The 27152-nt window shown below is 38.8% G+C and overlaps 1 protein-coding gene across 2 annotated transcripts in view; it reads right to left on the reverse strand.

Annotated features, from left to right (window-relative positions):
* Positions 1-17769, reverse strand: part of LOC105441736 (coiled-coil domain-containing protein 34-like) — a 31872-nt gene extending 14103 nt beyond the window's left edge. The window contains exons 1-2 of one of the 2 annotated variants that reach the window (XM_030987214.1): positions 17372-17769; positions 190-399 (exon numbers count right to left, since the gene is read on the reverse strand). In XM_030987214.1, coding sequence (XP_030843074.1) covers positions 190-351 — 162 coding nt within the window. In that variant the 5' untranslated portion in view covers positions 352-399; positions 17372-17769. Of the gene's footprint in view, positions 1-189; positions 400-3601; positions 3621-17371 lie in introns of those variants that run through there. The other variant, XM_030987215.1, reaches the window with a different exon arrangement.
* Between the last annotated feature and the right edge of the window lie 9383 nt (positions 17770-27152).

Raw genomic sequence — 27152 nt, forward strand, 5'->3', positions numbered from 1 at the left:
GCCCATATCATGCTGAAAGGCATCACATCATGCCAGGAACATCTTCATTTATATATATCTTGTACATTTTCGTAAGGAATATTGTACATCAAAGGGCAGGAATACATCTCATTTTCCAGAATACCTACACTTATTCTTTGGGTTTAGGTTTCCTTTAATATCAGGGTGGACTTCCCCTTTAACACTCACCTTTGCTTTCTCCTGGACTCCCCTCTTCTCTTCTGCTTCAAGTTGTTTCTTTGTCTTCTCTAGCCTCCAGTTGGCTTTTCTCGATTCCTGCTCCTTAGTTGTTCTTTCCTCAATCCACATGTTGACCTTGACCTCAATGACCTTAGCTTTCTCCACCTTCATCTTCTTCTCTTCTGCAATCTTCAGCTGTTTCTCCCTCTGCACCTTGGCCTATACTCGATAAAGAGAGAAAAGAAGAGAAAAGAGTGAGTGAGAGTGAGAAAGGGGGAGGAAGGAGAGGGAGGGTAAGAGAGAAGAGGGAGAGTGAGAGAGGGGGAAGGGGAGGAGAAGCTGGAGAAAGAGAGAGAAAGAGAGAGAGAGAGAGTAAGAGCGGGAGAGTAAGAGAGAGAGGGAGAGTGAGAGAGGGGGAAGGGGAGAGGCTGGAGAGAGAGAGAGCAAGATAGAGAGGGAGAGTGAGAGAGAAGGGAGAGGGAGGGAGGAGAGTAGGGGAGGGGAGAGAGAGAGAGAGAAGAGAGTGAGAGAGAAAGGGGGAAGGAAGAGAAAGGGGAAGGAGAGGGAGAGTGAGAGATGGAAAAGGGGGAGGGGAGGGAGGGGGAGGGGGAGGAGGGGAGAGGGGGAGAAGATTCAGAATATGGTGAAAAGGTAAGGATCACGACACTTCACCAACAGTAAAGGTAAAGACAATACTCTCAATTTGTGGTCATAAAGGGTGCTAGAAATTCTAGCACCAACTTAAATAACATTTTACATCAAATACCACACTTTAAACAAAATGAAGTTAGCAAAACAATATGCAGCAAACGCTGGTAGCCCTCACCCAAAATCAACCAAATCTCCAAAATTGGCCACTTTCCTGAGCCGCGCCCCTGCAGCTAAAGTAGGGCTAGACGTAAGGATAATATCCAGGTGCTTTTTTTTCGCTAGCCCCAAGGGATCATTCGCCGTAACAGTTTGAAAATACCCTTCCCACATTTTTTGAATCAGCAAATTAGGGAGGCGTGAGCTCCGCTCAATCCAAACCATGGTTACATTGTGTAACATCTGCTCGTATTATACCGTATAGTGTGTGCGAACGGCTATCCATACTTTCATCGCGGAGACAACGTGGCTCAATCTGCAAGTTACGCATTTGCGTACGCTTGCATATCACACGATACAGCTGTTTGGCTAAATTTGGCAAAACAACATAACTCTGCGTGTACGTCTTTTTCGTCGAAAACTGCTATGTATATTGCAGGGTTTCAGAGGGGCTGTATCTTTTGATAGAAACATCAGTGAGACTTGAAATTTGAAATGTATTATTCTGATTACATTTTAAATTCAAATATCAAACAAAAATGGTGAAAAACGATCCTAAATTGAAAATTGAAAAATCGTTCAGACACCCTAACTTTACGATTGCTACACAATGGGGTTGACCTCGGACTGGCACTTCCGTAATTGTGCTGCTTCCGTATGATGCTCTGTATGAGTGTTGTTCAGCGCATTATACGGCAGCAGCACATTACAAAGTGCCAGTCAGAGATCAACACCATTGTGTAGGGATCGTAAAGTCACACGCTCCAGTGAAAAGGGAATTAAGCCGTATCGTTCTGGTAAGAAATTTGCAATTATTTCGTTATTTTTACCTCCAATTTTTAAATTCAGGAGGTAATTAGGACTAGGTCTAAAAGTTCAACAAAATTCATCAAGGCCACTGTCCAATATTGGTTGGGTGCGGGAAAGTGTGATTTGGGACACATTTTAGGTGTTGTTTATATGTCTCTCCGTGAGACCCTATGGGAGCCGTTTAAGGCTATCTGGAATAGACTAGGCTAGCCCACTCCAGCAAAGCATAGAGAGTCAATGCTAATGCGTAATGACCTCTAGCACTGCATGCTTGCTGTGAGGCTGGTATTATTAGGTGATACGTACGAAGTCTACGTATCACCTTTTGATTTCGTCAAGATTTTATTTTTATTATTCTCCCTCAAATTTGTTCGCAGGATATCTCAAGACTGAATAAAGCCATTGTCATGAAACTTTCAATGATGACAGATCTTAGTCTAACTTAGAACTGTGTGACTTTTCAAAGACTCAAAGTCATCGTGACATTATCCCGGTGCCATTTTGTGAAAATCAACTTATGATCATATCTTCATAACGGAAAAGTATTTCTCATTCATAATTTCAGGTCATATGGAGCATTTGACAAAAAATCAAGCTCACGTGCATGTGCGCCGATATTTCTGCTTGGATTTTGTTGATTTTTTAGTATGTTGTAGCTGAGACAAGTTTCCACAAGATTTATGTAGACTATATAACATTATCATGATGTTATCATAGTCAAAAATTCAATCATAGGTGACATGTCAATTATCATATACATGTATAACAATCCTCAATCGAATACCTGAAGGGGGCGCTATACCACTTTTAATCATGGTCATCTGGAAGGCATTGTTCTCAATTGCATCTCTCTCTCCCTCTCGCTCTTTTTCCTTCTCCTCTCATGTTCTGCCCCTCTCCTTTTTTGGTCTGTCTCTGCATCTATCTATCTCTCTTCTCTTTCACCCTCTCCCACTCTCTCTCTCTCTCTCTCTCTTGCCTTGCCTCCCTCTTATTCTCTTGGTCTGTCTCCCTCTGCCCTACAGTTGAAACTTGACTCATGGATAGACCATAATGGGAGTAGTAAACGAAAGATAAAATCGTGAAAATGCGTTTTCAATTATGTTACACATGAGCATACGTATCACCTAATTCGTCAAAGTGACGAATTAAAGTCTAGTTATACCTAGATCTATACACAAATATACACACCACACATTATTACATAGACTGTACACAGTCATGTCGATGCAGCTGTAAGCAAAGTTTGACACTAGTAGGGTGTCTGATCGCGCACCTGGTTTTGTGTGCTAAAACCCTTCCCATAGACAATGCACACATCCCTATAGAGTCTACATGTATGTGTTTTAAAAAGTTTTTTAAATAAATTTAGATTCAAACCTTAATCTGTTGCGGTCCTGAAGATACTGAATAAATGAGGTGTCATATGAAAGGGCAGATTAATTCTCATATTTCCAAAGGGGGGTCACTTCAAATATCTAAAAAGATCTCGGTCAAAACAGCGATTTAAATGCGTTTCCATGGCAACTCGGGAGATTTCCAACTTTTGAGAATCGACCCCCCCCCCCCCCCCCCCGAGGGATAATTACTTCAAGTCGTAAGGAATATGTTGATGTACTTTATTTCTCGCTAGCCCTAAGGGATCACATAGGATTTAAGTTTGAAAATACCCTTCCGCCACTTTTTGCATATAGCCTAATGCATTAGAATGCAGCTGTTGAGCAAAAAATGATAACTCGGCATGAACCACTGAAGTAGACTTGGGCATCTACTTAGACACCATAACCAGACATGTAATACTCACTGGAATGTATCAGGCTAGACATCCTTAACTTCCAGTATAGGTACGTCTGTTTGGTTGAGGTGTCGGTTGCATGAGAGAAAGAGTTCAGGTTGACTCTCTTCCACGGAAGCTTCCAATAGGAATAGCGCCCTCTAGTGGTGAGGGTGGCTATTGTAGACTGCTATGCTCTGCTACACTCGTAGTCTGCTAATGCAGTCTGCTAATGCAGTCTGCTTCGTGCTTGTAGTCTATATCATAAACTACAATATTCCCCCCCCCCCCCCCCCCCCGTTTTAAAGAACTCATCTCACAATCAGTGGCTCAAACCCGCTAAGACCGGCTTTTGTAACAGCCAGGTCATGTCACAACATACAAAATTTATACAAAACAATGAATGTCGCCCCTAGGAAAAAAACTTTTTCCCCTTCCTTTCCTTGAACAAAACCCTCCTCCCTTTGCCAACTACAAAGGGCAACCCCATTATACATCCCATAATAAAACTTCACGCCCTCAAAGGGCAATTTCATTATAAACACAATATAATAGAAAAAAATTAGCAGGGAGGACCTCATGCATCCTAACTTGTCAGACTTTACTGCATCTGCTCCTCAGCCAGGTACTTCTCCTCCGACCTTCCTCAGACCCGCGACAGGGTTGATGAAATCCCTCGCGCCCCACCTAGAGCCTTGGCAAGGTTCTCCAGGTTTTTCTTTAAGCCGGATATCCGGATATCCAAACTGGTAGACAAACCAGATATCTGGCTATCCAATCTTTTCACCAATCTAGACATCCGGTTATCAAAGCTCTTCGCTAAACCAGATATTCGGTTATCCGATCGTCCCTCCAACTCTGACATCCGGGTCTCAAGTCTGGAAGGGGAAGGGGTGGCAGGAGTGCCCCGCGCCAGTCGCAAGGCAAGGTCCACCCTTCGCACCTCGGGCCCTCTGGTCTCGCCAGATTCGGTCGCCATCACTTTGGCCTGCCGGGAACAGCCGTACATGACCTTATGCGCGAAAAAAGTCCGGGCCGGCCCTAGTAGGGAACTATCTTCTCCACCTTCATATCTCCACGAATTCCCGCCCGACTCTCTCACCGGGGGAGGATAACTGTCATGGGGATAAAGCTGTGCCCCTAGACTTCTTCCTTCGGATTCTCCCGATCCTCTCCCCCGGAGCGTGCTACTCCAAAAATCGCCTGTTTGGAATATTGCCCTAAATGGCATTCTGGGGGACTCTCCCCCATAATCCAAACGCGATCGGAAGTCAAACCAGCCTTGCAGATTGCCTACATCCGGAAACATTGGAGAGGATTCCCAACAGCTCAGGAGTAATCCCCCCATGCTTTTCCTGGAGTTCTAAAATACGCCCCGCTAGAACAGGGCTTACCCCGGGCATGGCCAGCAACTCCTCAAATGTACAACTATTAATAGGGACCTTCTCCATATTCCCACAGTGCTAGGTTAAATCCTTCAACAATAGGACAAAACCTACAACAATAAAATAAATCCTAGAATATTAATTGATCTATTCAGCAATTATAAACACCCTACAACCGCAGGTGAATAATTGAACAGAACAATATACTAGGATATATTAGCACAATTGCAATCACAAGCACAATTGCAATCACAATCACAAACACAAAAAACAAGGGGCCCCTAGATCAATTCACCGAACCGATATAAAATATTGACAAGGAGCCTACTTAACTCAAGAATGAGCTATTGCTCCCCACTTGCGAGGTTCGATGAATAAAAGAAGGAGCTACACCTCTCGACAAAGAGCTTACTTGACTCGAGAATGAGCTATTGCTCCCCACCTGAGAGGTTCGATGAATAAAAGAAGGAGCTACACCCCTCCTTGGGCCCTAACCAACACACCAGAGACAGGATAGGATATATCCACCCCGGCACTGACTGTAATAAACCCAACGTCCTACTAAATTTAAACCCTAATAGTATTAATCTCTAAGTCGATACTTATTCTTACATGTATATTCTAAAACTGTCCTAAAATATATAAGAAATAACAAATGCTACAATTGTATCTGTATAATGCAATAGATGCCCTAATATTCCAACACTACAACTGCCCCACCTCCGCACCGCCAAGACTCACGACTACCCTGGGATAAAACTCCCAGAGCCAAGTCCTCACCCATGGTAACAAAAGTGCTATCTATTTATCTGATATCTTCTGTTCCCCAGAAAACACCCCTACAACGGAGTTAAAACCGAACAGTCAACCAAGATAAACTAGATGGAATTTTGACTGCGCGCAGTCGAAAATGATGCCTCCGCCATAGAGCAATTTAAACAAGTTTGGAGTTTAAATCTCCAGTGGTTCTTGAGATATCATAATAACAATCTCAATGTATGGAATTTCATAAGTTGACCTCTGTGACCCTTGACCTTTGACCTACGTGCTCCAAAATCTAATCAGATTGTCTTCCTATGGTGATACACACTATCATTAAGTTTGAAGTTTAAATCTCCAGTGGTTCTTGAGATATTATGATAACAATCTCAATGTATGGAATTTCATAAGTTGACCTCTGTGACCCTTGACCTTTGATCTACGTGCTCCAAAATCTAATCAGATCGTCTTCCTATGGTGATACATACTATCCTTAAGTTTGACGTTTTTACATCTCCAGTGGTTCTTGAGATATCATGATAACAATCTCAATGTATGGAATTTCATAAGTTGACCTCTATGACCCTTGACCTTTGACCTACGTGCTCCAAAATGTAATCAGATTGTTTTCCTATAGTGATACACACTACCACTAAGTTTGAAGTTTAAATCTCCAGTGGTTCTTGAGATATCATGATAACAATCTCAATGTATGGAATTTCATAAGTTGACCTCTGTGACCCTTGACCTTTGACATACGTGCTCCAAAATCTAATCAGATCGTCTTCCTATGGTGATACATACTATCCTTAAGTTTGAAGTTTAAATCTCAAATGGTTCTTGAGATATCGCGCTAACAAACTCAATACAAGGAATTTCATAAGTTGACCTCTGTGACCTGTGACCTTTGACCTACGTACTCCAAAATCTAATCAGATCGTCTTCCTATGGTGATAAATACTATTCCCGAGTCTTAAGTTTAAATCTTAAATGGTTCTTGAGATATTGTGATAACGGTCAAACGGGACGGACGTACGGACGGACGTACCGAAAACATGATGCCTCCGGCACCACCTTCGGTGGCGGAGGCATAACAAACAATCAAAAGCAATTCCAGTTATAGATTCACCAGAACATCACCACAATTAATACAAATTCCAACCAGTTCAGTAATAAAAATATAAGTAACCTAACCTAGATGTCTAGGTTCTATTTCATTCGCGAAGGGAATCATAAATACAACAACTCCCTCCACCAACTAAACAAACAGTCCAACAAATCTGAAGTATTTGCCCTAAACTAACCTAAGGATTGCTAAGAACTATTTAATTATTGGAAATTGTTTACACACTACAATTTGATTAAGTTATATATAATATTGAATAGAATTAACTTAAAGATAAAGTTGAGTTTTGGTCATGCGATTGCATTGTGAAAGAAACGGTGTGGAGTCGATCAGAAAAGGTTGATCATCTAGCATATAAATATTTGTATTTATTGCAAGGTTCTGGAATCGTCAAAATGATAAACCAATTTGGCCAAGTCTTCGTAAGTTACAAACATTGTACACAGAAAGATGTATATGGGACTACACGAACACGTGGCGTAAAAATCTGTCCCGATTTTACGATGCTACATGCCATATTTAGAATATGAAGGCATTTGAAGAGCCATGCTTTTCAGGGAGCATGTTTTATCTGATGTTGTTCCAATTTTTTTGTCACCTCTTTCCAGAACTCAACCTTCTCTTTAACCAAGTCTGAGGAGAAGACTAGAATCACCCCTCCACAGTCGGTGGAGGGGTGATTCTAGGTCGGTGCACGTGGCTGTCTGTCTGTTGCTTGTTGCAAATTTTTGGATATTTATCGGAATTTCACAGGACTTTCCATACTTTCGACTATAGTTTCGGATAGGAAATGACTTGCTAAAGGTAAGCGAACATTTTGGGCTCATTGCAATGACGACCTTCGTCATTGCCTTGTTTTCGTTCACATTCTGCCCCATTAATATACTTATCCTTATCCTTATCGTCCGGAAATCTCATTCGTTTTGCACGTAGTGCTTGTTATTCCTAGTTAGGTGCTTTCCTCATGTCCATTTCTTTTCAAATTTCGTAGGCATCATCTCTAGCATTTCATCCAGGTCACTACATTCTTCGATTTTCGACATCACTCATGCATGACCGTCCAGGCGCCATTTTGTCCGTTTCTGGTCCATTTTAAGGCCTTTCTTTCTTCCTTCCTCTCTCCACTTTCCTAGATCCTACAAACTTCTAACAAATTCCTTTAGAAAGTCTAAGAGATGTTCTTTCATCTGCAACATATAACCTGACCTTCAAAATGCCATCTTCGTACTCAAAATTCATATCTGAAACCGTCTCCGTCAACAATCTCTCAAATTCTTGAAAAATTGACCCCTAAATAATCTAAATCTGCCATAACTTTCTCATATAAATTCCGTTTTGTATTTAAATCTCACAGTATCTTTATCTCATAATTGCACATAGCCATGCCAAATTTTACACTCCAATGGCTTTGCAAAACATAAATAGCCCCCTCTAAAGTTCTGCGAATTGGCTTTCTTTCTGTGGCCGTATCCCCATTATGGCTTGGCAGACCCGTACCCTTTTTTGGATTTAGATACTTAAAGTTATGCCCTTTCCAGCCATATACAAAATTATATACCCTAACACTGACTGACTTTGCGAAAAATGCCCTCCAAATTCGCCATTTTCAAGAAAATTGAGAAATAACTTCAACTTGCTCTTAATTGGCCTTCTTTATACCTACATCAATGAAACTTAGCAGACATATATATCCTTATACGTGACAACTGTCTGCCAAGTTTGGTAAAATTCGAACGTGTCAGCGCAATGTTATCGCCAAAAATGATGAATTTACTATGCATTACGTAATAGCGCGTTTAATGCGTGCAATACATTGCGCGAAGATAACAATGGTGTCAAACTGACCGCAATAAAGTGCCCTTTCGAATGATACCAAGTACAGTATATGTTCACACAGAAAATTGTGAATAAATCGCATTTAAATAAAGGTCACTACACAAATTCCGCCGAGTTTCCACCCGAATCTAACACGTATCGGCTTTGACGTCATTTTTTCAGACTGCTTTTCGCCCCTTAAACGTCCTTTTTTTTTCCTTGAAAATTTGTAGTGACATGCCGAGTTGCAATACGCAGGGCACCTCCTGGCCGGATTTTTGAAATTGGTCAATGGGGCCATTTAAGACGCCACTTTGTCCTATAAATCTATTTTACATCACGTGTTTCGATAGAATTATCATAGAAAAAAAGAGAGTTGTTTACAATAACAACCATGAAATCCTCTTTCTAATGATACCAAATACGGCCTATAAAGAGACATAAAGAGAGAGAGAAAAAACAATTTAACTCCGGTCATAATACAGATCCTGTACGTTTTCCGCCCATGCATTACACAAATTGTCTGTTGGGCATATCGGGTTCACGCTTTTGGCCCCCAGAACGATCTTGATTGCAATGACGAACATGCACCAAATACCATTGGTTTTTGCACGCATTGCTTGCGAGCCCTTTCTAGGTTCTTTCCCCTATCCCAATTTCTTTCAAACTTCGTAGGCATAGTCACTACCATCCCATCAACGTCACTGTTGAGGCCTTTCTTTCGCCCTACCTATCTCCAATATTACAGAAGCTACAGACTTCGTACAAATTGCTCTTGATAGTCCGAGAGAAGCTCTTTCGTTTGACACGTAGAAACATGGCGTCATTGCACGCACATCATTGTGACACGATTGCATTTCTAGTTTTACACATTATTCTGCACAATAAATAAGTTAACAAATCAAAGTAGATTTAAATATCCCGCCGCACGCGGCGCGGACCATGAACTCCGATGACTCCTTACTTAACGCTATGGCAGATATTAATTTAGGCAACCAAGCCAAAGATTTAGAAACAGAACTAAAGGACAGATTCCAGACAGTCACGTCTGCAAGTGTTCAAAGAAAAAAAAGAAAGGTACGTGAAGGAAGTATCAATGTTGAGAACCTATCACTAAAAGAGGATTTGTCCTCAGATAACATGGAATCACAAAACTCAGTATTTCGTAACCAAAATCCAGTAATACTAATAGCAACTGACCAAGATCTAAAGCTTTTCATTACACCTATTGACAGGGAAAGAAACATTAGCATGATAAATATCGCAAAATCTATCCAAAACTGTATCGGCTCATCGCCAGAATTTATAAAGTCTACTCAGAACGGAATCCTCGTCAAATGCAAGGATACGAAACAACATAAGAAATTGTCAGATATACAAATCATTGATAACGTACCAGTGAAGGTCAATTTGAAACTTGATTTGAAGAAAGGTGTCATATCAGATATACCGACCGAGATGTCAGAAAAAGAAATAGAAATAGAACTAAAGAGTCAAAAGGTAGTTAACGTGAAAAGAATAGTAAGGAAAAATCGAAAGAGGGAAGAACCTCAAGATGGGAATGTACATGTAGATTTAGTTCCAACTCGGAGTGTAATTGGTTCATTTGAAGCTACAGTACTTCCCCAAGACATCATTCTTTGTTTCCAAAAAATAAAGGTCAAACCCTATATCCCTTCAAGCCCCAGGTGTTTTAAATGCCAAAGATATGGCCACACCATAGCTGTTTGCAAACAGAAACAGAGATGTGTCAGATGTGGAGAGGAGCATAGTTTCGACGATTGCATAAAAAAGGACACTCCCAAATATGTAAATTGTGGAGGCGAACATTCCACTGCATATAATGGTGCGAACAAGCACAAAAAGCGCAAGTAGTACAAAAGATAAAAGTGCTGAATAATCTCAGCTATGCTCAAGCTGCTCGCCAATTGAAAGAAGAAAAAGATAATATGCAAGCGCAAGCTCCAATACCATTGGAGCGTAAACTAGCTCCTCCCGAACAACATCTAAACACCGCAAATAATCCTCAATCATCTGTTGATCTAGGTCTAAATACAGTAAAGCAAAACCACCCCACCCCCAAAGTCGATAACTCTCATTCGTTTCCGGATCACACCCCAAAGGCAGATCATCCCTTGCCACAACGCCAAGATAGGCAAACAAGCGAAAAGACAGGGGGACTGTCATCACAAATCAAGGAAAATTTTATAACTAAAGCAACAAATGAGGAATTGATAACCTTTTTTCTTCACCTAATGATCCAAATTATGAAAGATAAGTCAGAAGGAGAGGTGTTGTCTTTTATTAAAAAAGCTGCTGGTCAGCTCTTAATGCAAGCGAGTTAATCAAAGGAACTAAGATGGCATTCCGCATCCTACAGTGGAATGCACAGGGATTAAGGGGACATGGGGATGAGTTATTGCTTTACTTAAACTCTAAAAAAAAGTGAAACCATTCATTTATTATGTATTCAGGAAACATGGTTCCGCGATCACGATAAAATACAAATCCCTAATTACAAATGTTTTGCTAAAAGTAGGAAAGCAAGGCGCGGTGGAGGATGTGCCATTTATGTACACAACAGTTTAAATTATGATTACCCAATCATAGACACTGACATCAAAATGCAACAGATTAATTTATATTTTGACAACACATCCATAACCGTGATAAATTACTATAATCCATGTGAAGACATAATTATGAATAAACTAGATTTTTTGATAAAGCAAATAAAGAACAAACGTAGAATGTTAATATTGGGAGACTTTAACTCTCATAATGTTCAATGGGGCAGTAAAAATACAGATAAAAATGGAAAAGTTGAGGAATATTTACTGAAACACAATTTAGTCTTCCTAAATGATGGCTCGGGTACTCGCCTAAACCCAACTACTGGCGAAACCTCATGTTTAGATTTATCATTAGCAACTCCCGCTTTAGCCAGCTCCATTAGCTGGAAAGTGCTGTCAAACAAATTCGGAAGTGACCATTTTCCAATAAATATTGAAATCGACAAAAAAATTCCTAAATCAGATTGTACGAAAGATGACCTAACTCCAAAACGGTCATTCAAGAAGATAGATTAGCACGAATTCAATAAACTGTGCGATCAACGAATGGACACTGACTCGCTGCTAGACGCAGATGTCAAAACCTTTTACGGAAACTTTATGGAATCTCTAATATTTTAAATGAATTACACACTGTACCCAAAAGAAATAAAAACAAGAATGCGAGATTTAACCCCGTCCCATGGTGGACAGAAAAATGCAAAATAAAGATTAAGGAACGGAACGAATACAAAAATAGGTTATTGAGAGTATGGAATGATGAAAATCTAAAATTATACAGGCAAAAGAAGGCCGAAGCCCAAAGGATTATTAGACAGACAAAACGAAGGTTTTGGCTGGATTACACTTCAAAACTGAACAGGTTCACTTCAATCTCAGAACTATGGAATTTGATTCGTTGTCTGAAGAGGAATCCAAATAAAACTCATTCTAAGATATCAGCACTAAAAGTAAAATCTAAAGTAATTATAGATGATCAAGAAAAAGCTAACGAATTTGGAAAGCATTTTCTGAAGACCAGTAGTAAAACAAAAAAGGGAAATAAAGATTTGCTAGATGAATATAAATCTATTGATTATAAAGGAGAACATGATTCAGTTATCAATGAACCATTTACTATGATGGAACTCGAAAAAGTACTTAATATAAAAAAGACATCAGCCCCTGGTGAAGATGGCTTGATATATACCGTGTTTCAAAACCTTCCAACCAGGGCTAGGAAAACATTACTCTGTCTTTATAACAAAATATGGTCTTCTGGGACGATTCCGGAACAATGCAAACACGCAATGTTGATACCCATATTAAAACCAAACAAGGACTCCTCCCAACTAACATCCTACCGACCTATCTCATTATTACCTTGCTTTATCAAGATATTTGAAAGTATGGTAAAGGAAAGATTAGAATGGTTCATAGAGAAAAACGAAATTTTGAGTAGTATACAACATGGTTTTAGAAAAAAGAGAAGCTCAGTAGATAACTTAGTACATTTAGAAAATGAAATTTAGAAATATCTATTTGTGGGTATGAAAACCATAGTCGTATTTATTGATCTGGCCGAAGCCTATGATACTCTCTGGACGAAAGGATTAATCGTCAAGTTACATAGAATTGGTCTCCAAGGAAACATATTGACTTTTTTGAGAAACTACTTGTTGAACCGTACCTTTCAAGTGCAAATAGGTAATGCCAAATCGGCAATTAAGCATCCTGAAAACGGTTTACCCCAGGGTAGCATTTTGAGCTCCCTCCTTTTTAATATAATGATAAGTGACATACCTTTGAGACCAGATATACATAGCTTGATTTATGCAGACGACATCGTAATTTGGGAATCAGGCCATGATGTAAAACAAAATATCCAGAACATACAACAATATCTAAACTCTTTGAACTCATGGCTCAATCCATTTTGACTTATTATGTCGGTAGAGAAAACGACCCCTATCTTATTTTCGAACAGTACAAATGATGATAACTACGAGTTATATATAAGAGGTCAAAAGTTGACACCACATAAAGAGCACAAGTATCTCGGCGTCACATTTGACAAACGGATGACTTGGAGGCCTCATCTATCAGATATTAGTAAAAGATGTAAAGGTAGAATTAATGTTATCAAAAGTCTAGCATACGCCAAGTGGTCTGGAGATGCTAAAGAACTAGTGATGATATATAAAGCATTAATACTATCAATTATCAACTATGGTTGCGAAGCATACAACTCGGCTACCACAAGCGCAAAAAATATGTTGGACTCAGTTCAGTACCAATCGTTATTTGTTTGTGCAGGCGCTCGGAAAGGTACATCCCTTAAAACGCTGCAAGTCGAACTAGGCGAAATGCCTTTTGATTTATGGCGAGAGATGTTATCAATTAGACTAAGAAAAAGAATCGAGAGTATGCGCAAACACCGTTTGAAGGAAGATGTGAAAGATTGTTGGCAATTTAATATTCTTGGAGGTACTAACTCTACATTAGCCTTTGGACGTAGAACCAAGGATTGTACATTAAAATTCAGTTACATACTAGAAGATCCAATGAAGTATTTTTTCAACACACCTTTTCGGAAAATGCTCTCTCCCCGTGTGTCATCTGAGCGAAAAGAGGTAATAACGAAAACAGATATCTGTTTTGCCCAAAAACAAGCAGCCCTAGAATTGATAAATTCGAAATGGAAAAATTATTTACACATATATACAGATGGATTAAGATCGCTAGATAAAGACTCTGCTGCTGCTGCATTTTATGTACCTTATTATGATGTTTCTCAATCTAAGAGACTGGCTAAATACACATCTTCTTATAGAGCAGAGATGGCCGCAATTGTACTTGCCCTAACATGGTTATTACAACTCCCAGGACTCTACACCGGGGCAGTCATCTTTTCTGATTCTTTGAGTTTACTCCAGGCCATAGAATCTCGTAAAGACGAATCTTTCATTCTTGAAATTTTAACCATGTGTAGTCAACTAAAATACAAGGGCACCCAGGTCAATTTCGAATGGATTCCCAGTCACTGTGGTCTACAACACAATGAGATAACAGATAAGTTTGCTAAAGCAGGACTAAATAAAAATATAGAAATCAACAACGCTATTACTAGAGCAGAATCAAATTATGTTATAAAGAAATACTACATAGAGATATGGCAAAAAAGATGGAATGAAACATCATCCCCATTACGGGAAACGCAAACTATAGTATCAAAAATATTTGTATGTTACTTGAACAACAGATACCATGAAACAATTCTTCATCGCCTAAGAATGGGGAACTTAGGTTAAAATGGTGATCTATTTGAGTTAAATCAACATGAGACCGGTCATTGCTCAAACTGTGAGCACGAAAAAGAAACTGTTATAACATTTTTTATGCAAATGCCCACTCTTTCTTATACATGTAGAAAGAGCTGTTCTTTCTTATAGAAAGAGCCATGCTTATAACAGAATCTGGCATAGAGAACGAACAAATAATCCCAATGCTCCTGAAATCAACAGACATTAATCACCAACAGGCTCTGGTCAACTTCGTAATTAGAACTAAAAGGGTACATCTGTACCCCTACTAACCACCTTGCACCGCACATAATTATTTGAGTCCAATATGTTTCGCTTTTTATAGTGAGTAATACATGAAGAAGAAGAGTGAGAAAGAAAAAAAAAAAAAAAAAAAAAAATTTGAAGAGAGAACTGCCTATAATAACATTTAGAATCTTCATGTATATAGGAATTGCCTCCTACAAGCTTTTACAAGCTCTTACAAGCTCTTACCACAAGAGGGCGCCATTGGTCTTCTTGCACTGGGACGCCAGATTAAGAACTGCTATACTGACTGGTACAACCACTTGAGACATACTCTGAGTAACTATACCGGTAAGTGCTGTTCTTTGTCTCTTTGTAGCATCTAAGCAACTAAGTAGCCTATGATCCGTAGGTCAGGGCTACTATATATATATATATATATATATATATAATCTGTTTTTTATTGGTTTTCGGACAAAATTTTGAAGAAACGCGGTGGAGACGACTAGCCTAGACTAGCCTTAAGGGCTCTCTCGAAATGTTTTTTTAATGATATTATTCGAGAGAGCCTTAAACGGCTCCCATACCCCTGCACGGAGAGGCATGTAAACAAAACTCAAAAGTGGTCCAAAATCACACTTTCGCGCACCCGACCAATATTGGACAGTGGCTTTGATAAATTTTGTCCGAGTTTTGGTCTTAATTAGCGCTTTAATTTCAAAATCGGATCTAAAAATAACAAAATAAGAGCAATTTTCTTACCAGACCGATACAGCTCAGCTCCCTTTTCACGTGTACCGTGTGAATTCACGATGTCTACACAATGGTGATGACCTCTGACTAGCACTTCGTAAATGTGCTGCTTCCGTATAATGCGCTGAATAACACTCATACAGCGCATTATACGGAAGCAGCACAATTTACCCACAATTACGGAAGTGCCAGTCAGAGGTCATCACCATTGTGTAGACATCGTGAATTCACACGGTACACGTGAAAAGGGAGCTGAGCTGTATCGGTCTGGTAAGAAAATTGCTCTTATTTTGTTATTTTTAGATCCGATTTTGAAATTAAAGCGCTAATTAAGACCAAAACTCGGACAAAATTTATCAAAGCCACTGTCCAATATTGGTCGGGTGCGCGAAAGTGTGATTTTGGACCACTTTTGAGTTTTGTTTACATGCCTCTCCGTGCAGGGGTATGGGAGCCGTTTAAGGCTCTCTCGAATAATATCATTAAAAAAACATTTCGAGAGAGCCCTTAAGGCTAGCCTAGACCTCTAGGCCAAAAGCCTAGCCTAGCTGGGTCAAAATCGAAATCCATGTTAAAATACGTCTTGCAAGATTTTTAACAAAGATTTCGATTTTGACCCATAATTTCCTAAAGAGGGACCATTAAACTGATTATTTCAGTCAAGTTAGTAGTAAGTGGAACCGATTTATTATAGAGTAAAGTACCCGGTTTTCGGCCACTTAAGACAAAATCCTATTTATTGGACTCTTTACTTCCTATTTATTATCATTTCTTGTTCAAATCATGAAGCAAATATTATTATTATTTAAACAAAAAAAGAATCCCCAAAAAAAATCACGAATTGCCATGACAATATTCATTTCAATTTTCACTGTTTTGGAGCCGGTTATCGGCCGAGCGTTTCAGTTTACGGCCGCATGTACAAAGTCAATAGGAAGCGCTCGCGCGCGCCGTGCGTTTCTGCGCTGATGTATAGCACAAGCGGGCGGAGCAGGTATCCCACGCCGGAGCTCCCGGGTGCTCGCCTGGCCGAATACAGGCACAGCGGTGATCGGAAGTTGGAATCTGAATTAGACAGACATATCGTGTGTGCGTCGCGGTGTGCGGCTGCATTGATTTAATACATGCGATGAGATACTTTTGAGCTTGCGACCAGCACAAAATCGGGCTCTATATCTGAAAAATACTTGAAATAAAGCTCATTTTATGGTACCCATATTTCTTACATACACGCGTAAGAAACTCGATTTTTCAGATTTGGGCAGCGGGACCGCCGATTACATCGCTAAAATGTGATATTTTAGGATATATTTTTCATTGCAAATGTGGTTCTTCAGTGACACTGGCATGGTATGGTATGTGTGGGATATGTGTTATGCTATTATGCGATGTATTTTAAAGTGATTTTACCATGTATCCAACCAATTGGCCGAAAACCGGAGCTGACCGATTACCGGGTACTTTACTCTAGCCTAGACTCTAGGCCTAATTTACAATCTAACATGTACATGATGTACGAGGTAAAATGACATTTGGGGGATTTTCGGGGCATAAAAATATGGCCATAAATGGCCATGGTGTTAGCAAGGGAATGCGTATAGTCGGCTTCCGTCTCTAAAGAGAGAGCCGACCCTACCTACCCCAATAACAGGCTAACGAACGAAAGAGACGGGAAATTCGGTCTACGAAGCCCCCTACCGCCAAGCCGGTAGGTGGGCCTACACGGAACTGCTGGTAACACGAGCACTCACACACGTATACAGCCAATCCACGTATCAAAAAATGAGTGAAGGAAAAGCCCGACAAAATCGGTCCAAAGGAGAAAAACAATGATTAGAAGTCAAAAGCAAAGGATTTCCTACCTTACAGTCCACGAGAATCCCACCTCTCCAAACTCCTAAAGCAGTGTAAATACTTGAAGTTGAAGAAGAAGTTTACGATTTTGCAGGAGCAAAAGTTTTTTTTGTCGTTGTTGAGTGTTTGTGACAGTCGAGGCAAAAAATAGATCGTAACTTCTCACCCAGCTGTTTCCGAGAAATCCCGAACTCTCGCACGTGTCTAGAAATGGAAACTGCCCACAACACGTGAGCGAACGTACTCCGGAAAATCTGGGTGAGCGAAATTCCGCCGCCCTGATTGGTCTATCCCCTCCAGTGAACGTGTGCGTGCGAATCTTGAATACCGTTCTCCTCAAGACTCACGCTCGAAGGGATATGAATGGAAAAACGTAACCCAGCTGGGGATACAACCATCCCCCTCGGTTATTCCTGGAATGTTTCCACATTCCATCATCCATTCTTCTACAAATCACATTCACGCCATTCAATAAGAATGCTTCCATAAACATTCAACATGGCCGACCATCTCATCCTGCTTAAGAGCCACCAGGTTGATATCCATCATTCCATCACACCCAACATTAAACATACCGGTACATAAAACAGGACATTCACCACACTAGTATTAAAACTAGCCACAAATAACATAACACATCCACTCACGAGAGATACAACACCGTACTTCACTGCAGCCCTCCAGCCATGGGCCTATACCCAGCCCCCACCGAACCTGTTAGCCCTTCACGGCGCTCGCTCCCGTAAAGGCACAGAAAGTTTAAAATTCACCATTTTAAAACAAATGGTCGGCCGGAACTATACGGGCACCACTCCCAACCGGAAAATTTGTTTCCACTAGGAAACTAGCGAGCGATACCCCGCACAGCCCCCAGCGCAATCCCGGCAAATTTAGGTCCATGCCCGTTTTGACAAATTAAAATTGACAAAACAACACAACAAGTTACCCCAAAACAGTGCATTTCGAGGTCCTAAAAGTCCATGACGCCAATGATCTAGACTTGGGCATCTACTTAGACACCATAACCAGACATGTAATACTCACTGGAATGTATCAGGCTAGACCCTAGACATCTTTAACTTCCAGTATAGGTACGTCTGCTCGTTTGAAGTGTCGGTTGCATGAGAGAAAGAGTTCAGGTTGACTCTCTTCGACGGAAGCTTCCAATAGGAATAGCGCCCTCGAGTGAGGGTGGCTATTGTAGACTGCTATGCTCTGCTACACTCGTAGTCTGCTAATGCAGTCTGCTTCGTGCTTGTAGTCTATATCATAAACTACTATACCACTTTTTTGTCCATTCTGAGTTTCTGACCAAAATGCTATGAATGTTGCAGAGTTTTTGAGGGGCTGTATCTTTTGATAGAAACATCGTGAGTCTTGAAGTTTGAAATGTATTATTCTGATTACATTTTTTATTCAAATATCCAACAAAAATGGTGAAAAACGATCTAAATTGAAAATTGAAAAATCGTTCAGACAAGTCACTAGCCTAGGGTCTAGACTTACAATTTTAAATTTTAAATCCATAAATGGAGCAGACTCGACCTTTCAACAGTCAATTTGTGGAGTGCCACAAGGATCCCTTCTGGGGCCTCTTCTATTTATATTGTATATGAATGACTTTCAAAACTCATCCAATGTTTTGTCGTTTATATTATTCGCTGATGATTCTTCTGTGTTTTTCTCACACAAAAACCCCAATACACTACTTGAAACCGTAAATCTTAAAATGAAACTTGTTGAAGAGTGGATTTGTGCCAACAAACTTTCCTTGAACTTAAATAAAACTCAATGTATGCTCTTCAGCAACTCTATTTCGGGATTGCCTGCCAACGTTTACATCAATGAAACGATTATAAACTTAGTTAATTCGTCAAAATTCCTTGGTTTTATCATTGACAATAAACTTTCTTGGAAAGAACACAACTTATATTTAAGTAAAACTCTATCAAGGAACATTGGAATAATCAATAAATTAAAAATATCTTTTCCTAAGTATATTTTGAAAAGTTTGTACTCGACGCTTATCTTGCCTTATCTTAACTATGGCATACTTGCATGGGGAAATTCGTTTAATTACCAGTTGGACAAATTATTGATACTTCAAAAACGCGTCATACGAATAATCTGCCACACTAATAGGTTAAGCCACACTAATAGTTTATTTTTAGAAAATAAAATATTGAAAGTTCATGACCTGTATAATTTCTTTTTAGGCTGTTTTATGTTTCGATTAAATTCTAACGAACTTCCTCATGCCATCACGTCGACATTCCAAAATAATCAACAACTTCATAATTATCCAACCCGACAGTCTTCCTTTTTTCACTTACACAAACTGAGAACTTTACTAAAACAAAAAACTTTGATTTATACTGGTCCTGTGTACTGGAACTCCTTAGACATTTCGCTCAAACAGCTGCCAAGTTTAATTACTTTTAAATATCACTTGAAACATTAAAATGAGTAAGGTCATCATGATAGAGACCATCGGTATTATCAACACTTTGTCTTGTTGGCTGGCTGCACCACACACCCGTTTTTGTCTCGCCTGCGTAGCAAAAAGCGAGACATAGGCGCCGCTTTTCCGGTGACGGCGACGGCGACGGCGGCGGCGGCGTCAACATCAAAAACTTAACCTAAGGTTTTGATATAATTTTTAAAGTAAAGAAAGCTATTGAAATTATTTGTGAACAAAAGTAAAAATAATAAACTTAAATATGACAATAGAAGAATTGGGAAACAATAAAAATGAGTCTGATATCATAATTTTAATCAAATTGTTTTCTTTACTTGTATTTGTTGACATAGGAATAGGAATCCACTCTTTTATGTCATAATTCCTGACGAAAAACATTGTCATTGCATATTTATGGTAATTTTATGCAAATAAGGTCAAAGAATTGACATTTTTATCCATAAATCATATATTCTTCATATTTAAGCATTCTTAAATCGTGCATTCTCCTAAACATGTCATTTTATCAAATATAAAATGATTACATTTGCCCTTTAAAAACCAATTGCCAAGGTACAATGTAGCTGAGACTCTCAATAGCTGTACTTATTTCTTCAACAAGGTCACCAAGATCCGTGATGACATTGATGCCGAGCTTTCGTAAGGACAGTGTGTACAGCATTGTGAGTTATCATCTGTTCCAGTGATTTCGCTAAAACTTCTATTAGTGAGATCAAGAGGGTTGTCATGAATTCTCCAACATCATCATGTGAGTTAGATCCAATTCCTACTGCTCTTCTAAAAGAATGCATTGACGACTTTGCACCATATATTACAGACTTTGTTAATAAGTCTCTTCGATGTGCAAGCTTTCCAGCCTCAATGCAACAGGCTCTCGTGAAGACTCTCTTGAAAAAACCGAATCTTGACAGGCAAGACTTTGCAAGTTATCGACCTGTGGCAAATCTAAGCTTCCTATCGAAGGTTATCGAACGCATAGTATCCGCTCGTCTTCAGTCCTTCTTGAATGACAATAACCTTCAAGACCACTTCCAATTAATCAGCCTACAGAGAAAAACACAGTGTTGAGACTGCCCTCTTACGAGTGCAAAATGATATCCTCACCGAAATGGATAGTGGAAAAGTAACTGAGCTAATTCTGCTCGATCTGAGTAGTGCATTTGACACGGTTGACCATGTTATGGGCATTGGTGGACAGGCTCACCAGTGGTTAACATCTTATCTCTCAAACAGATCGCAGAGGGTTTGTGTACGCAGTGCTGTCTCTAAGACAGTTCATCTTGGCTTCTCTGTGCCCCAGGGATCGGTACTTGGGCCACAACTCTTCAACATTTACACTCTTCCCCTTCATGATAATTATCATCAAGAGGCATAATCTCAAGCACCATGCTGATGACACGCATATACTTTTCGTGTTCTCCCACACAAGGGGAAGTTGATGCCTGGATTGCTCGTGTTGAAGCCTGTATAAGTGACATTAGGAATTGGATGAAGGAGAATTACTTGAAGCTCAATGTCGACAAATCTCAGTTTGTTATGCTGGGTTCCAAGCAGCAACTCGCTAAGTCGGTAACCCCCAATCTGAATATTGGTTCGTCATCAATTACTCCAGTGAAGAAAGTTCGAAATCTTGGAGTTATTTTTGACTCCAATATGACCATGGAGTCGCAATGTTAAACTTGCAATCCACAGTCTCCGCAATCTTCGTGCTATTCGCAAGTATCTCATCACAAAGGCGGCCGAGCAGCTTGTGCATGCATTTGTTACATCCCGCATCGATTGTTGTAACTCTTTACTCTATGGCATCACTATGTCTCAAGTAAAGAGGCTCCAGCTTGTTCAGAATGCTGCTGCCCGTCTAGTGACATATACACGCAAGTTCGCCCACATCACTCCAGTCCTTAAATCCCTGCATTGGCTTCCTGTTGAACATCGTCTCACCTACAAAATCCTTCTGATCACATACCGTGCCTTGAAGTTCTCCTCGCCACAGTACATCTCTTCTCTACTCAACTTTCGCAAGACGGTTCTGGTCTGCGTTCTGCCAATACATCAACTCTGATCATCCCTAAGACCAGACGATCATGGGGAGATCGAGCATTTGCCTCAGCAGCTCCCCGATTGTGGAACAGTCTCCCTAACACACTTAAGGACTGTAAATCAGTAGATAGTTTCAAGGCCAGCCTGAAAACTTATCTAATGGCCAACTTTGACTAATATCATCTTCTTCTTTTTTTTATAACCATGTGTAATGTAATGTAAACAAAATTATATCTAAGTATATTATGTAGCTCATTGTAAGCGCCTTGAGCACCCTCTGGGTGGATATGTTGCGCGTAAAAAATGTCTGAATTATTAATATTAACACAGGTTAATACCTGACCCAAATACTTAAATAAGTAAGTAACAGTCAATATAAAACTCCTATAACTATAAAGCAATAAATATTCACACATTTGGATAAACCAACACACCAAGCTAGGTTGTAAAACCTTATCACGTGACCTGCCTCTATATCACTACTGAATAAATGATTTAAGCCATCTTGTCCTTAATTCTTGTTCAATGAACTACGATACCTTAAACTTGTAAATTGTAATATTAAAACATGCAATGCAAATATCCTAATAACATCAACTTAAATAGGGCTATCCTGGCTCCCCCCTTTTCAAAGTAAGCACATATTATATAATGAATAATGAAACTAACACTATCATAACAATGGAATAAAGACAAATATCTCTGCTTTTAAATATCAGAATTTCCCAAGACCAGAAACATTGATAAATCCTGGAAACTATAAATCTCCTTATATCTGCATCAAATCCAACTTTCATCAACCACTCCAATCCAAATATTTCGTCCATACTTTCTTACTTCCAAACAAACTCCAATAATCTCCTGATCTAACCCTAAACACTGCTCTTACTCTTGTTATTCCATATCAATTTAACATGTAACATTTAACATTTTGTATTTAACATTCTTTTATGCAAAATGAGAAATAAGATTTACAATGATAGAGGGCGCTACAAACCCTCTGATGGCAAATAGTCAGACAAAGTTTGGTCATCACTGTTTGATGTGTCATAATTAGTATACCCTTAGCAACCAGAATACAAACAACATGAAATGCTTTTTATTAAACACTAAACTCTATAAAAAGTACTTCTTTTCTATTAACCAAGACCAGACTAATAGTCTGGTCTTGGTTAATAGTATCCCACCAGTGGATCCAGCCCTCCGCCAATGAATTACCTTTAATGAAGCAATATTACAATATAGTTTTTTCTCGATATTAGTATATTATAAACATAGTTGGTATGGTCATACCGTTAGTTACTCGTTGTAATGAACAAAAGTATACAGCTTGGAAACAAAAATAGTCAGAAATCAGGAATGACAATAATGTATTCAAATGTTCTTTCCAGCTCCATCTCCTAGTATCCCACCAGTGGATCCAGCCCTCCGCCAATGAATTACCTTTAATAAAGCAATATTACAATATAGTTTTTTCTCGATATTAGTATATTATAAACATAGTTGGCATGGTCATACCGTTAGTTACTCGTTGTAATGAACAAAAGTATACAGCTTGGAAACAAAAATAGTCAGAAATCAGGAATGACAATATGTATTCAAATAACTTTTCAATTTTCTTCTGAATACATGTACACTTTCTTTACTCAATATACAAAATCACTGGTACACAACACTGCTGCATTAAAATACATATAAATAAACAGATAAAACCACCAAATTAACAATAACATATACATAATATTCAGATGAGTAAATGTAAACAAGAAAACAAATAATGTACACAGCCCGTCAGTCTTTTCTGCTAATGTCTTGTGGACCCAGGTGACAATTTCTGTATAATAAATATATGAATAAACAGATAAAATAACACAATTAACAATAACATATACATAATATTCAAATTATTAAATGTAAAGTAAAGTAAATCAAAATACATATTTAAACCAAAGAAATATAATGTAAGTTAAACAACAGAAGGAAAGAAAAAGAACAAGAAAACAAATAATGTACACAGCTCGCCTGTCTTTTCTGCTAATGTCTCGTTGACCGAGGTGACAATTTCCATCACATATTATTTTTACTCTCCTCTGTGCCATGGTAGTCACTGTCTGATTTGCTTCTTGCACCAATTATTTCTTCATCCTTTTCTTTCTTTTCATCCAGGTAAATATTGCCATTGTTGATGAAAATCCACCGACAACTGCAGGTGTCGTAGGCATACTCAAAGCAAACCAATATCCACCTGTGTCATACTGATGGCGAGGCGTTTCAACTCAGCATTGGAGAGAAAAAAAGCCCAATCTGCCATGGGTAACAAAAGCAACCAACTTGAGAGGCTTTTGCCTACAGCCTACAGGAATTTCAGAAGAAGGAACTCGTTATGACAGTAAGAAATACAAATCAATGTTTGTTTTATATCTATTTCAGAATTATTATAGACTTAATAAATTGCTCACATAATATGTGAGCAATTTAAAAAAACATATATACTTTTCTGCTCCATGTACCTTCTCACACAGTTAAGCTACATCTAACTTTGGATGACATGTGAATATCAATAATTGTTAAAAAACACCTTACATAACACCGTACAGGTATATGAGATGAGTACGAAAATGGTATCAATATGCATGTGCGTAAGAATTGAGGGAAAAAAGTCAGGAAACGCCAATATAAAATTCCAAGCGCTTGCAGAGCAATCTCCGACAACGTAAATCAAACAGTGACTACCCTGGCACAGAGGAGAGTAAAAATAATATGTGACAGAAATTGTCACCTGGGTCCACAAGACATTAGCAGAAAAGACTGACGGGCTGTGTACATTATTTGTTTTCTTGTTTACATTTACTAATTTGAATATTATGTATATGTTATTGTAAATTTGGTTGTTTTATCTGTTTATTCATATTTATTTCAATGTAGCAGTGTTGTGTACCAGTGATTTTTAGTATTGAGTAAAAAAAGTGACATTTTTCCGTGACGCTTTAGTACGAAAAGTGGAATCGAATAAACCTCAACAAGCTACAGTAACCATGGGACAAACTCAGAATACATTTTAAAAGAGATACAATTTTTTATTTTTTATGAATAGTATTTTAGGTGTAAGGTGTAAGTGTTATAGGTTAAAATATATTGGGGGGCTCAGGTACAACAAATCGTCTTCTTTTCATAATAATTTAATGAAACGTCTAAGCTAGGGAGGCCTTTCACCCATCCCCTCCCCACCTAGGGAGCGCTTTGCGCGCTCTTTAAATGATTCGCTTGCTCAATACCGCCCCTCCCTAAAATAAGATCATAGCTACGCGCATGCATTAAAATATATAGCTATGATGCTTACTAAGTTGACGAAATAATTTGTATATTTATGTCGTTGACGAAAATGACCATTTGTGCATACAATTTAGCCGTCGGCCCCGGGTATATAGGGTTAAATTTGTAGATATTGGGACAATTAATTTTGTCCGTAATTGGTGGCTTGTTTTGTCGGTAATCGTTGGCCTCTATACCCCCCCCCCCCCCCCCCACACTGAAAAAGGTCTAGCGACGCCCCTGACGACACATCAGGCCCATACTTGCGTTTTGTGAGAGGCTCAAGTATCCGGGCCAGCTATTTATAGTTGAGTAAGTTTTGAAGAAAAACAAAACGAGTACACGCTCTCCAATCGTATTGGTTGTTAGGGAATTTCGAATGTCATCAAATATGTTTTTTCCTTTTAACACAATGATTGTTTTGCGACTAAATTCAGGCCCTGACTAAATATAATTCTTTTCGTAAGGCAACAGACAAGTCGTCGCACGGCTGGCAGAAGGGCGTTAGCGCGCGATCGACTCGAAAACTACTTTTCGAGTTATTCGCATTTAAAGATTTGTTTTATATTTAAACTGCTTTCCGTCCCGAAATTTGGTTTAAAACTTAACAGACTAATAGAAATGTTAAAGCAGAACACGACAAGACATTTTTTCCCGGAAATAAGTCAGTTTTATAAAAGTTTGAGGCGATTTAGTGCTAACGCCCTTCTGCTTAACGCATTATTGCGCATCTTCTTTCATGCTAAAGGGCGCAAGCCGCGTAACGCCCTTCTGCTTTGAGTAAAATAGATACGCTTCGGCGCGTAAAGCTTGTAAAAGGGCGTAACGCGCATGGTGTAGCCCGGATGGAGCGTGTTGTCATTCAGACTTTCTGAAATAAAAAGCAGATGCATGCAATTGTTTGTGATGATAAAATATCAAATTTGATTTTTCGTTTGCTTTTGTTTTAGCATTAATTAATAGTATAGGTTATGCTTTACGGATTTCGCTTCCAATATTTACAAAAAACTCATTAAGTTTATCAGCAATTTATTTTAAATCATAATGTATCACGACAATTTATTGATTATTATGCAAGGGTAATTCTTAATGCATTAACCAAGTACATCGCTTATAATATCCAGGGTATTTTTCATGTTTCCTTAAACCTATTTGGAATTTCAAATAGTAATAATTACTTTATGCTGATTTCCGGAATTTATTCCCATGATTTCAAACTCTATTATACTTCCTCTTATTCGTATCTCTATACAAAGAGGTCAATATATTCAAAAGAGTAATAGAGTAAAAAATAAAATTACACTGATCACATCACTCTGCCCCATCCTGATATTTATCTTTAATCCTTCACAGAATGCAGGAAATGCATTAATTTGTTACAGAATGCCCTTTATGTCTACAACTGTATACTGTACGTTGTGCTTCATATGTGATTTAAGTTTGATTGGATATTGTTGTCAATGATCAAAAGTATATTTGTATACTTTTTTTGGGGGGGGGGGCACACCAAGCACTATGTACAATTTCTTCTCAATTCTTTCTCTTTCTGTCTCTCTCTCTCATGCAAACAAGAACATCCCCTCACTCTCTCTCTCTCTATTTCTATCGATCTCTCTGTCTATCTCTCTTTTTCTTTCTCCATTATACACATCTCATAATCGTTTGTTACCCCTCTTTTGCAGTTGCGTGTCTATCTTCTTGTCGCATTAGTCATTTCCATTCTAGTACATTACTCTCTCGGACACATTTTTCCCATGAACAAATGTAACTATATAAGAATAAACCCTAAATAGCACAAAGCAATCAAATGTTAAGATGAACACTTCCGTCATGGTTATGACTGAATTTATTTCTTTGCAATATAACTGGAATCCTTTTTGTACAGTTCATTTTACAATTCCATGTACAATCATTCAAAATTGATCAATCATAATGAATCATGATTAAATATAAAAAAT

Source organism: Strongylocentrotus purpuratus, unplaced genomic scaffold, assembly GCF_000002235.5.
Source record: "Strongylocentrotus purpuratus isolate Spur 01 unplaced genomic scaffold, Spur_5.0 spur5_scaffold_16, whole genome shotgun sequence".
Lineage (NCBI taxonomy): Eukaryota > Metazoa > Echinodermata > Echinoidea > Camarodonta > Strongylocentrotidae > Strongylocentrotus > Strongylocentrotus purpuratus.